At 34.3% G+C, this 13,215-nt stretch overlaps 1 protein-coding gene across 1 annotated transcript; it reads left to right on the top strand.

Annotated features, from left to right (window-relative positions):
• The first annotated feature begins 898 nt into the window (after nt 1-898).
• Nucleotides 899-2,279, top strand: LOC122606183. Its single transcript, XM_043779145.1, has 3 exons — nt 899-1,304; nt 1,602-1,681; nt 1,996-2,279. The coding sequence occupies exons 1-3, from the start codon at nt 1,049-1,051 to the stop codon at nt 2,110-2,112; spliced, it is 453 nt and encodes a 150-aa protein (XP_043635080.1). The 5' UTR covers nt 899-1,048; the 3' UTR covers nt 2,113-2,279.
• The last annotated feature ends 10,936 nt before the right edge of the window (nt 2,280-13,215 follow it).

Here is a 13,215-nt window from a genome sequence, read left to right as displayed (position 1 = left end):
ATAAGCTTACCCAGATTTATAGACGAACTTGGAAGCCCTTCGATTTCTCCATAATCATAAGACATGAACAGCCGAACTTGGAGGCCCTTCGATTTCTCCATAATCATAAGACATGAACGTTAACATCATAATTTGAGAGAGAAAATCTTTTTAATTTTTAAGGATTTAGGCTTCATGAATTGAGGGGCGTGACTTGTGAGACAGTGATTTCTGCTTACCCTTTTTTCTTTTGTTATGTTTAATTTTTTGTTAACCGCTATAGAATAGAATTAAGTATATACAATATTCATATACTAGCTAAATTGGGGGCCTATTGTTTTTGGGGGCCTCAACACCCGCTTGACCCAGGTATACATTTGGGCCGGCTGTGATTAATGCTATAAAACTTTTTTATATAGTTTTGTAGTTAATTCATCTTAAAAGCAAGTATTGAATTCAATTTTTAAGGATGACAAAAACTTGAGTTTTCTCTAAAATACTTGTAATGACTCATAGTCAACATTCATTATCTAAGGTACGTGCAAAGTTTCACTATTATACGGTGAGGTTTTCCCAATTTAATATATCCATCTAATATATCCTTATTACTAATCCTTAATTTTGTGACACATATAATCAGTAATTCTTTCCATCATCTCATCTTTTTATTTTTTTATATTTAGTAATCTTGTGTGTTAGAAAGATTATATCATTACTCTAAGTTTAAACAGGGCGTATGCTCATATCCATTTAATTATTTTATCATGTGCCAAGGCCACGAGATTAGAATATTTTGGAAGCACACGCCATAAGACCAAATCTCAATTCTCAACAACAACAATGATATCTAATCATTTGTATCTAGTGTTAAATACAATTCGATCATTATGATAAAGCGCAAGAAGTAAAAATACCATAGAAAGATCACATATCAATTTCTTTGTAACATATATGACACATAATATTGCAATGTAACTTGATTTTTATATGATTCAATTCAGTGTTACCATCTCAATCTAAAGCTCACATATTTTTAAAGATTTGACCATTAGTTTACTCATTTCAATCCATGGAAACTGCCAACCTGATCCTAGATTGTCTCTTTTATTTGTCAACGCCAACTTGCACCACTTTATTAAACACCATCAACTTCTTCTATGTCGCTTCCATTTATAAAAGACATCATTTACGGCAACAATATATACAACAGGAGAAAGAAAAAGAAGAACCACAACAATCCAAAAAAAAATTGAAAATGGTTCGGCTTTCGGCTTTTCTCAAGGTTTTCACCACCGTAACTCTTGTGTTTCTGTTCTTCCAAACTGGTACCTAGTCTAACCTCTAACTCTCCAGAATGCTTTTGCTTTAGTTGATTAGTGGCCTATTCTTAATCTAAAGTTTGATTAAATATCTTATATTAAAGTGTTAGTGTTAGGCTTGTATGGTCCAATCCATATAAATGGGCTAGAGTGCATCAAGGTTGAGTCTATTTATATCATTATGTTTGATATTCTTGTAGCCCATTTAAATCATTCAACCAAAATAATTCCCCCCCCCCCCCCCCCTTTTTTTTTATTATATTATAATTTAATTTAATTTTTACAATTGTTTTGTTATTTTAGGATCAGGTAGAGAACTGACCATGAAATCTTCAAATGCTGTTGATCATTATGCTACAACAACTACTTCTAATATGTTTCAGGTTTAAGTTTCTCTCTTTTCAAGTTTCTATTAATAGAGTTATAGAGTAAGGAAGTGTATTCGACTTATGCTTGAAATCTATAGTAATTACCCGATTATTGTATAACCAATTAAAAAGTTCTAAATTTATAATCAAATGTGACAACTGAAACGTCTGCAAACACATAATAACAATATTTGAAAATTAAGCATACATAATACCTCGTTTCAAAGTTAAAAACATACAATATATTTTAAGTTACCCTTAATAGTAGTAATGTCATTCGTTTTTATGTCATGTTTAATTTGGATAAATAAATGTTTTGGGATGAACAGAAATCTAGGGATATGGTGGAGTTGGACTATGAAGATGCAGGCCCAAACACCAACAAAAGATCTGGACTTCCTCAGCCTCTCCCTTCTCCAGACCCTCCAGTACCAACTAGAGGCTAAATTTCAACTCAAAGTTCATTAATCTAATGAAAAATTAAGAAATTTTAAGGAGTCATTTTAAATTAAGTTGTTTGTTTTTGTCTATCATTAACAAAGGGAGTAGTGTGATCGTATACATATTTGAGCTATATTAAGTGTTCAATAAAGTGACATATATTTGTTTCAAATCTGCATGTTGTGTTTCAAGATTTGAAGGTTTGTATTGGCAGAGATTAAAGATATAAGTTGTTGTACACACATAACTAATGAAATTTCTTTTATAATCAACATACTATATATATATATATATATATATATATATGTGTGTGTTTTCATTTATGTTATATCATAATGTTTTAGAATGAATTCAATGAAGTATAACGTACTTCTTCAAAATATTCGTTTTTAATCATGTACCTTTTTTCATTTAGTTCACTATAGTATTAAGCAGAGGCGGTATTAGAAAAAAAAATTAAAGGGGGCAAAATTAAAAAAATTCGTAAAAAATAAAAATAAAAAGGGTCAAAATATTAAAAACCCATAAGAAATTTTTAAAAATCGATAGAAAAACTTAAAATTACATGACAAAATCTAAATTTGGAGGGGGGCATTTGCCCTCTTTGCTCCCCATGTGGTACCGCCACTGGTATTAAGTATTAACTAATTATTGTATATGTGCATTGTCATGAAATACGCTTTTTACACGACAATGTTTTGGACACAAATATATGTAAAATATTTGAACCTAAATTTTAAAAATATTTTAAAAAGACAATCAAACAAATAGCAATAACAAAAAAAAAATGTAAAAGAATAATATGATATATAAAAACATAAACCATAACTATATTAATTCTTTAAATGTTACGTAAGAATGATACAATTAAGTTATTATTATATATTAAAAACGTTATATATATAAATAGACGGATATAAATAATCAAAATCAAATGTTTAAAATTAAAACCGTAACTGTGTGAAAGTTGTTTGATGAAAATATGAGAATTCAAAAGTTTAATGTCAAGAATAAAAATAAAAACTATGATGTAGGGCAAAAGTTAAATGATTAAAACTTTTGACATTTATATAAAAAATTAGTAAAAATTATTATATGCTATAAAAACTTGTATTTGTTATGAAATATAACTTGTAAACTCATATAGGTTTTTAATGTCATGTCATAATAGCTCTTAAGTAAGTCTATACCACAGGACATCTTTTGTAGACTCTCATAAATACAACTTTAATTCTCTATGATCCTATCTAACGTATTAGTAGTACATCCACATGTCATATTTTCTTTATATAAACTTAAATGTTTCTACTATATAGCATACACTTCTATCTTAATTTTCTTTTTATTCTTCTATTTGTTTAATTCAATTACCATGAAAAGTATCCAACACCATCCCAAACAACTTCTAAGCCACAAGAACACTGGTCATTCAAAACACAAAAGCAACCAAAACACTAACATGATCAATAGTAGAACTGAAAATGGGGAATCCACCCGTGAGGACGACAGATTGCTTAAAAACTTTACAACGAAAATTTCAAGGAAAGATCATCAAATTTTGATGAGAGTATCGAGTTAGCTGTTTCTCACAAAAATTTTGAAGAAATTGATGCGAAAATGTATATTATTTCGTTTTGTAACCATAGAAAATATATACATCAATTTTTTACCAAACCAAATATATACATTCTTGCCATCAATTTCTCCAAACTCTCCGAGACAAGCAACTATCTCACTTTCATCGAAACTTGGTGATCTTTCATTGAAATTGTCGTCATAAAGTTTTTAAAGTAATTTTTGGTGCTCACCGGTGGATTTTCAGTTCTTAGTTCTACTATTAATCATGTTAATGTTTTGGTTGTTTTTGTGTTTTGAATGACCAGTGTTTTGTGGCCAAAATGTTGCTTGTGATGGTGTTGGGTAGTTTCCATGGTTATCGAGTTACACAAAAAATAAATAAAAAATTAAAAATTAAGATAGAAATGTTTGGTATGATAGAATAAAAGTCTAAGTTTATATAAAGAGGAAGATGACATGTAAATGTACTATGCATTAAATGAGATCGTAGAGAATTAAAGTTGTATTTATGAGAATGTACAAAAGTATCACTATGATGAAATCTTGTGTTTTTTTTTTTTGAAAGGCAGTAGTATCACTATGTTGATCATGAAATCTTCAAAGGGTGTTGATCATTTTGCTACAAATCTACAACCACTACTTCTAATATGTTCCAGGTTTATCTTTTTCTTGTTTATGTTTTTATTAAACAATTTAGTTACAGAAATGTATTCAACTTTTGTTCAAAATCTATAATATTTATCGGACTTTAACCAGATTTATTGTATGTAGACAACCAATTACAAATTTGTAAATTACTGACCAAATGTCAACTTACATTTTACATCATATAGATGTCACGTCTGCATACATATATTAACAATATTTGAAAGCTGGATAGACATGATATCTCGTTTAAAATTTGAACATATAATGTGCAATATATTTTTGCTTATAGTTTGATACTTGATTTCTAATCGGTTAACCCTTAATAATAATGTCATTTCTTTTTATATTATATTTAATTTAATTGGAGTATTAAATGTTTTAGGATAAATGAAAGCCCAAAGAGATAATGGGTTGAATTATGAAGATGCAAGACCAAACACCAACAAAAAGTCTGAATTTCCTCTCCCTTCTCCAGAACCTCTAGTACCAACACGAGGCTAAATTTCAACTCAAAGTTTACTAATCTAATGGGAAATTTAGAAATTTTAAACAGTCATAGTTGTTTTTGTTGTGGATCCTTTACAAATGGAGTAGTGTGATCATATATTTCATATATACATGTTTCAGCTTGATGGCGTACCTAACATAAACACAGTTAACGCTAGTAGATAAGCAATAAAATCCACTAACATTAACCAACCTCCAATGGATAGCTACGACCAACCTCAAGGCTGGAGCCTCCAATGGATAGCTACGGCCAACCTCAAGGCTGGAGCTTCTCCAAAGCATAGCTACAACCAACCCACAAGGCCGGAGCCTCTCTAGTGTGTAGCTACAGCCAAACCATTAGGCCAGAGTGTGGAAATATAACATGATTCAATTCGTAATATACACGTACCGTGAGATCCAGAGGAACCTGTAAAGGCATTAAACATGTTTGCCATTGATTTCGGGTTCCCAAAATAAGATGATTGATTTTGGATGGAGTAATGAATTCGGTTCTTATGTATTCAACAGAGAAGATGATGGACGAATTCTTTGATATGGGGGGGCCGTGATTAATTTCGTGATTAACCCTAAATTAGGGTTAATTACTCTCTCTATATATAAGAAGAGTATTTTCATATTAAGTCCCTCTGGTGTTTAATTCGTGCCTCATTAGTCCTCTCAAGTCCAATCACCTAATGGGAAACCCTATAATATGTCTTTAAGAGTAAATACGTCCATCAAATATTTACTTAGACATAGGGATTTCATTATCGTCAATTATCATATCAGGAATGACACATGATCAGTGACGGTCACACTAACGTGGTTCCAACATTCTCCCACTTGACCGAGCGATCATTTATCTATGAGTATTCAAATAAGTTCCGGAATAATACCCATTTTTGTTTTAAACCGAAATCATAGCCAATAAGTACAGTCGTAGAGAAGAACATCAACTCAGGACCCCCACTAGTCAAACTATGACTCAAATTTAAAACTAATAAGCAATGATCAATTGACTAAGACAAATTTTGTCACGATAATGTCAACACACTAATACGAGTACTCAAAGTGCGATTAATAGACAAACAAAATCTGAATAAGGAGGAAAATTTTAAACAGTAATACTAATGACCAAATAAGTACAATATGCTATTAAATTAAACTAAGTCTTTAGTAAGCCCCATCTTCGACACGTGTCCTACGAAGACATTAGGAGGAAGACCTTTGGTCATCGGATCCGCTAGCATGTCATTTGTACTTATGTACTCAATACAAAGAACATTTTCCTCAACCCGTTCGCGTATAAACAGATACTTTGTATCGAGATACAGCCCAACGCCAGTCGAACTGTTACTGTTCGAGAAAGTTACGGCAGCTGAGTTATCACAGTAAAGCTTCAATGGTCTAGAAATGGAGTTGACGACTTTGAGTCCACTGACCAGATTCCTAATTAACATCCCATGGCAAGTAGCATTATAAACGGCAATGTATTCAGCCATCATGGTGGATGTTGCAGTCAGTTTCTGCTTATGACTCCGCCAAGAGATAGGTCCGCCAGCTAACATGAAAATATACCCAGAAGTAGATTTCTTATCTTCCTTGCTTTTGGCAAAATCAGAATCGGAATAGCCTACTACTTCTAGATTGTCACTTCTTCTATACGTTAGTTTGTAGTCTTTGGTCCCTTGCAGATATCGTAGAACTTTCTTAGCCGCTTTCCAGTGTGCTAATCCAGGATTAGATAAGTAACGTCCTAGCATACCGGTGATATAAGCGATATCTGGACGAGTACAGACCTGAGCGTACATAATGCTCCCAACTACTGATGAGTAAGGTATCACCCTCATTTGCTCCTTTTCAATCTCAGTGTTCGGACTTTGGAAAGTGCCGAATACATCTCCTTTAACTACTGGAGCTACAGTGGGTGCGCAATGTTGCATGCTATAGCGTTCTAAAACCCGCTCAATATAGGCCCTTTGAGAAAGACCTAAAATACCATTATGCCTATCTCGATGTATTTCGATACCTATAACATAAGAGGCATCACCGAGATCTTTCATGTCGAATTTCTGTGAAAGCATCCGCTTCGACTCATGTAACATATCAAAGTTATTACTTGCTAGTAGAATATCGTCTACATACAAAACAAGGATTATAAAATTACTCCCACTGATCTTGAGATAGGTGCATTGATCCACTTGATTCTTTATGAAGTCTTGTTCTTTAATGACTTCATCAAACTTAAGGTACCATTGTCTTGATGCTTGCTTCAACCCATATATGGATTTCTTTAACTTGCAGACCATGTGCTCTTTACCTTTTGGAATGAATCCTTCAGGTTGCCACATGTATACGTCTTCTTCCAAGTCTCCATTTAAGAAAGCTGTTTTGACATCCATCTGATGTAACTCGAGATCAAAGTGAGCTACTAGTGCCATAACGATCCTTAAAGAGTCTTTACGAGACACGGGAGAAAAGGTCTCTTGATAATCGACTCCAGCCTTCTGAGTATAGCCCTTCGCAACCAATCTGGCCTTATATCGTTCAACGTTTCCTTTCGGGTCTAATTTGGTTTTGAAGACCCATTTGCAACCAACAGTTTTGGATCCTTCAGGAAGTTCAACCAATTCCCAAACATCATTATGTTGCATGGAATTAAGCTCTTCAATCATGGCTTCATTCCACTGAGTGGCCTGATCACTATTAATGGCTTCTTTATAGGAGGTAGGATCAATAAGCTTTCCAACATCTTCAACTTCAGTGAGATAAGTAATGAAGTCATCAAAATTGGTGGCCCTACGTGACCTCGATGATCTCCTGAGTTGATTTTCGGGATTTTCGGAAGATCCTTCAGCATTAGTGGTCTCATGATTAACATTAGGAGGAGTTGGATCAGTGACATTCGGAGCAGCGTTCTGTACAAGAGGAATTATCGGAGGAATAATACTAACCGACGAATCGTTTCCCCCCGCTTCTTGTACTTCTTGCAAATCGAAGTTATGATTTGTCGTGCTCCCACTGATCTCTGAGTTCTCTAGGAAAGTGGCATGTTGTGTATCACTGATGCGAGTAATATGGGAAGGACAGTAAAACCGATAACCTTTTGAGTTATCCGGATAACCAACAAAGAAACATGTAACAGTCTTAGGATCAAGTTTCTTTAAGTTAGGGTTATAGAATTTAGCTTCGGCAGGACAACCCCATACTTTCATATATCTAAGACTCGGTTTCTTCCCTGTCCAGATCTCATGAGGAGTTTTAGGGACAGATTTAGAAGGAACTCTGTTGAGTATATGAACGGCTGTTTTTAAGGCCTCAGTCCAAAGGAAAGTAGGTAAGTTAGTGTTGGCAAGCATACTTCTCACCATGTCCATTAGGGTTCGATTTCTCCTTTCAGCAACACCATTTTGTTGAGGAGAACCAGGCATGGTGTATTGGTTAATTATGCCATGTTCCTTACAAAAGTCATGGAAAGGACCAGCGGCTTGACCAACATCAGTATGTCTACCATAATACTCACCTCCTCTATCTGATCTTACAACTTTTATTTTTCGTTCAAGTTGGTTTTCAACCAAAGTTTTAAAATCAGTAAAAGTTTGTAAGGATTCAGACTTTTCCTTAATCAAATAAAGGTGCATATAACGTGAATAATCATCAATAAATGTAATAAATGAAGTAGTCCTGTAATGGAAGCGGGATAGGGGCCACTAATATCAGTATGAATTATTTCCAACAAGTTGGAACTTCTTATGGCTCCTTTCTTATTCCCTTTAGCCATTTTGCCTTTGAGACATTGAATACATGTTTCAAAATCACTAAAGTCAAGAGATGGTAAGATTCCATCCTTTACGAGTCGTGTCATGCGATCTCGTGAGATGTGGCCAAGACGTTTATGCCACAACATGGAGGAATTCTCTTGTTGCTTAAGTGGTTTTGTCTTTGTCTTAGCTATATCATCAACATTAAAAGACAACAAAGATTGTGAGAAATTATGATCTAGTTCTAATTTATACAACATTCCATCCAAGAAACCACGGCCAAGCAATTCATTATTAAGAGTAATAGTAATCTTGCCGAAACCATGAATTATTACAAAACCTTCAATGTCTAGTTTAGAAATAGATACGAGGTTCCGAGTAATTCTCGGTACATATAAGGTATCTAATAGTCTAATACATTTTCCAGTACTCATATGTAAAATATAAGTTCCCATGGCTTCGATATCTAAAAGATCACCACTTCCAACTCTAAGTTTTCTTTGGCCCTTTCGTAGCTTCTGGATTGTATGGAATCCCTGCATTGAGTTAGTCACATGGACCATAGAACTAGAATCACCCCACCATGTATTAACAGGAACATCAGTAGTAAAAGAATCAAATATTACATAAAGTACGTTACCTTTCTTAGCTAGCCATTCCTTGAACTTAGGACACTCTTTCTGAATGTGCCCTTGAGTACGACAGAACTTACACTTGATGTTCAAGGCATTAGAGCTAGAGGTAACTGCACCAGGGCTCATTTTTGAAGCTTTCTTTCCATTCTTGTTACTGTTGTTACCCTTCCGCTTCTTGGAATTAGCAGTGGTAGTAAGGTGAACAGCTTCAGGTTGCTCGAGCTTAAGGCGATCTTCTTCTTGTTGACACATTGCAATCAGTTCACTCATCTTCCATTTGTCCTTCTGAGCATTATAGTTAATCTTGAAGGCATCAAATTGAGCATGCAATGATGTCATTATGAAATGCACAAGAAAATTGTCAGAGACTTCCATTTCGAGAGTCTTAAGCTTGTTCGCCATGTCGCTCATCTTCATTATGTGTTCACGGACACCACTTTTTCCATCGTATTTCAGAGTAAGCATCTTTAGCATTAAGCTGCTTGCATGCGCTTTAGACGATCCCTTGAAGTAATCCTCAACAGATTTGAGGTAATCTTTCACTTTATCAGACTCGGGAATAGCTCCTCGGAGACCAAGAGGAATAGAGCTCTTGACCGTCATAAGTGACAAGCGATTCGCCTTGTCCCACTTCTCAAATGCCGCTATCTGCTCTGCAGTAGAGGTTGTAGTAATGGCAGCGGGTTCATCATGACGAATGGCGTAGTCCAGGTCATAGTACCCCAGAGTAAGATCTAACTGATCTTTCCATGAAGCATAGTTTTCACCGGTAAGTGGCTGAATGCCAATGGGAGGCACTATAGTGGAAATAAAGAGGATATAGATTTAGGATACAAGTTATAGAAGATTAATAACGTAATGCCTAAAACTAAGGGCAATGAGATTATAGTGACATAATTAGCTGTCTAAGGCAGACTAAGTAATATCTATAAAACTAATGAAACTAAAGTAATGCCTAAACTTAACTAAGGGCTAACAATAATGTTCCTTACGTAAGAGGCTAAAGTAATGTTCCTGAAGTAATGAGACTAAGACCATTATACTAATGAAGCTAGTGATAGGTAACCTATTGTAAACACCAAAACAATAAGTTAACATAAGGCTCTACTTAGATTTACATCACCTTTGGGCAGAAGTAACTAATATCTAAGTACACATGAGCATTAGGTTCATGCGTCACAACACTTATCTTTTGACCTTTGGGCACAAAATTAAGAATCGTGTATCTTATGCATGAAAAATGTTCCTTTCAACACACAGAGTATATTAAATCACCTTTGGGCAGAATCAATATATCATTATCTAAAAGGAAAAGAACACACCATGAGAATCACCTCTGACCTTTGGGCACAGATGATAAAACCATGTACATTTGTGTGAAGCCCCCACACACTACGGGGGTCCGGGGGCAGCGCCCCTGGGAGCGGGGTCCAAGGGGCAGAGCCCCTGGCTGGGGCCGTGCTGATAATCAACTAGTAAGCACGAACATGATAATCAACTAGTAAGCATGAAAAATTATTTTCGAAAATAAGAGACAAATTTAGCCATCGAAATTATAAGGTAAAACTAGTAAGCACGAACATGATAATCAACTAAGTTAATCAGTAATCCATGAAAATAAGCACGGTACGAAGATAGCTAAGTTCGTAGTAAGGATTAACTTCGTAAGTAGTGATTAAATTCGTAAGTAGTTGACTATCTTCGTAAGTTGTTAACTATCTTCGTAAATAGTGATTAACTTCGTAAGTAGTTAACTATCTTCGTAAGTAACAAACGAAGATAGCTTACGAACATAAGCAACGAAGATAGCTCACGAACATAAGCAACGAAGATAGCTCACGAACATAAGCAACGAAGATAGCTCACGAAAATAAGCAACGAAGATAGCTTACGAAAATAAGGTAAGTTCGTGAGAAAGTAAGTGCGAAGATGAGCAGAAGTTCTGTACACATATAAGCCTTACGAACTTAGAGTGTTCTTACGAACTTAGTGATTTTGTTTACGAACTTAGAGTTCGTAAGGAAGTTCTCACGAAGTTAGAGTTCTAACGAACTTTAAGTTCATAAGAGGCATACGAATTTAAGCTTCAGTTCTAACGAACTTTAAGTTCGTAAGAAGCATATGAATTTAAGCTTCTGCTTTCTTCAGTTCGCGAATTAGGGTACGAAAACGAATCAAATCAAGTGATAGCTTCGAAACCTGCTCTGATACCACATGTGGAAATATAACATGATTCAATTCGTAATATACACGTACCGTGAGATCCAGAGGAACCTGTAAAGGCATTAAACATGTTTGCCATTGATTTCGGGTTCCCAAAATAAGATGATTGATTTTGGATGGAGTAATGAATTCGGTTCTTATGAATTCAACAGAGAAGAAGATGGACGAATTCTTTGATATGGGGGGGCCGTGATTAATTTCGTGTCACACCCCACCTTAGGCGGAATCGTAGGATATGACTAAAAGATATAGCAAAGGCACATGGACTTTATAATAGAGTCATACTAAATGAAATTCAAATAAATGTAAATTCCATAAACGGAAGGTCTAGGCAACACGCCTCAAATAGCAAAGAAGTAATAACTGCAAATAGCGTTCAATGTTTCACATGCAATCTAGGAGTCCATGAAGGATCTCTTTATTGGTCTTCCTAAAGTCCATAAGCTCAATCTTCTTACACATTGTTATTACCTGAAAATGAATGCTCGAAAATGTCAACATAATGTTGGTGAGTTCGTAGGTTTAAAGGAATTCAAATGAATTTGCTGTGCTTGATAAATGAGGTTTGGACAATAGTGTAAATATAAACATGTAGTAGCATACTAAATACTGATTAATGTCATCATAGTTATCCAACAACACAATCCCCATCACTCCTGCCAACAACTCAATCATGCTTTAAATACCAACAACTACCAGCTGGAGTATAAAGTTGGTCGATAGTTTTCAAATAGTCTTCAATAGATATCAAAAGACATTTATTGCATCAAAGAAATCAATACAAGCAAGCTAGCATACACAATTTCATAATTACACGTATTTGTCCATGAAAACAAACAAGTTTTGGCACAACTAGTAAAGAAATGAAAAGTGTTTTGAGCATCATTTTCCCCCAAAGAAATAATATAAAAGGGGCCACGAAACTCACCTCAACAAGCAAGTAGTTATGCAATTCCAACAAGGTCGCTAGAATCTACACAACATATAAATATGAACAAGTTACAATTATGGACATGGTCAAGAACTGTCCATTGTAACCCGTATTTGATGAAATACACATATGGCTACTTTCAAAATATTCACAATTGATTTGTCATATATTATTAAGTTACAAGTCACATAACTTAATATATAATATTTGTTTTACTGATTTAAGATTAAATTCTACAAGTTCATATTAACTGAAATTTTTGGTAACTTTATCTATTTTTTATTAGGATGAAACGAATGATTTAAGATTCCAAATCTTAACTACTGTTACCTTAGAGTGTTATATACTTACATGAATTTTTACATAATTTATTTGGCACGTTAACTATTTTTAAAAATTCAATGATTACAGACTAGTCAGAAAAATCACTGTTCGCACACAGAAAAGTTTTATAAAAGTTAAGGGCCTTCGAAGATTCAAAAAAATCTAATTTTTTTACTGTACAATCTTAACATCTCAAAAAAGTTTCTGGAGAAAAATAATTGTCTAGTTCATAAAATCGACCAAGATATGACTATTTGAAGTCGACCAAAATCTGTTCGGAAAACTCAGCTTTGCGCAGTTTTGTTATAAAATTCGTTTGACAACCTTAAACTTCATATTTTGACACGAAACCGCTTCCACCAGAAAGTAGACTTCCTGAACTTAATTTTAGACACCAAAAACGTGACTTAACCATCTCCCATGACCAAGATACGACCTTTCAAAGTTAACAAAACGAATCTGTCCAGATTCTGAAATAACCCAAACTTACTGTTTTAAAGACTACTACAACTAATATTA

The sequence above is a fragment of the Erigeron canadensis genome, chromosome 6, assembly GCF_010389155.1.
Source record: "Erigeron canadensis isolate Cc75 chromosome 6, C_canadensis_v1, whole genome shotgun sequence".
Lineage (NCBI taxonomy): Eukaryota > Viridiplantae > Streptophyta > Magnoliopsida > Asterales > Asteraceae > Erigeron > Erigeron canadensis.
Note: the sequence above shows the minus strand (reverse complement) of the source record. Positions and strands in the feature narration are given on the sequence as shown.

Coding starts and splice junctions, on each gene's coding strand:
- LOC122606183 (XM_043779145.1), top strand. CDS start 1,049: ATGGAAACTGCCAACCTGATCCTAGATTGTCTCTTTTATTTGTCAACG. Junction 1,305..1,601: donor GTTTCTGTTCTTCCAAACTG/GTACCTAGTCTA, acceptor TTGTTATTTTAG/GATCAGGTAGAGAACTGACC. Junction 1,682..1,995: donor CTACTTCTAATATGTTTCAG/GTTTAAGTTTCT, acceptor TGGGATGAACAG/AAATCTAGGGATATGGTGGA.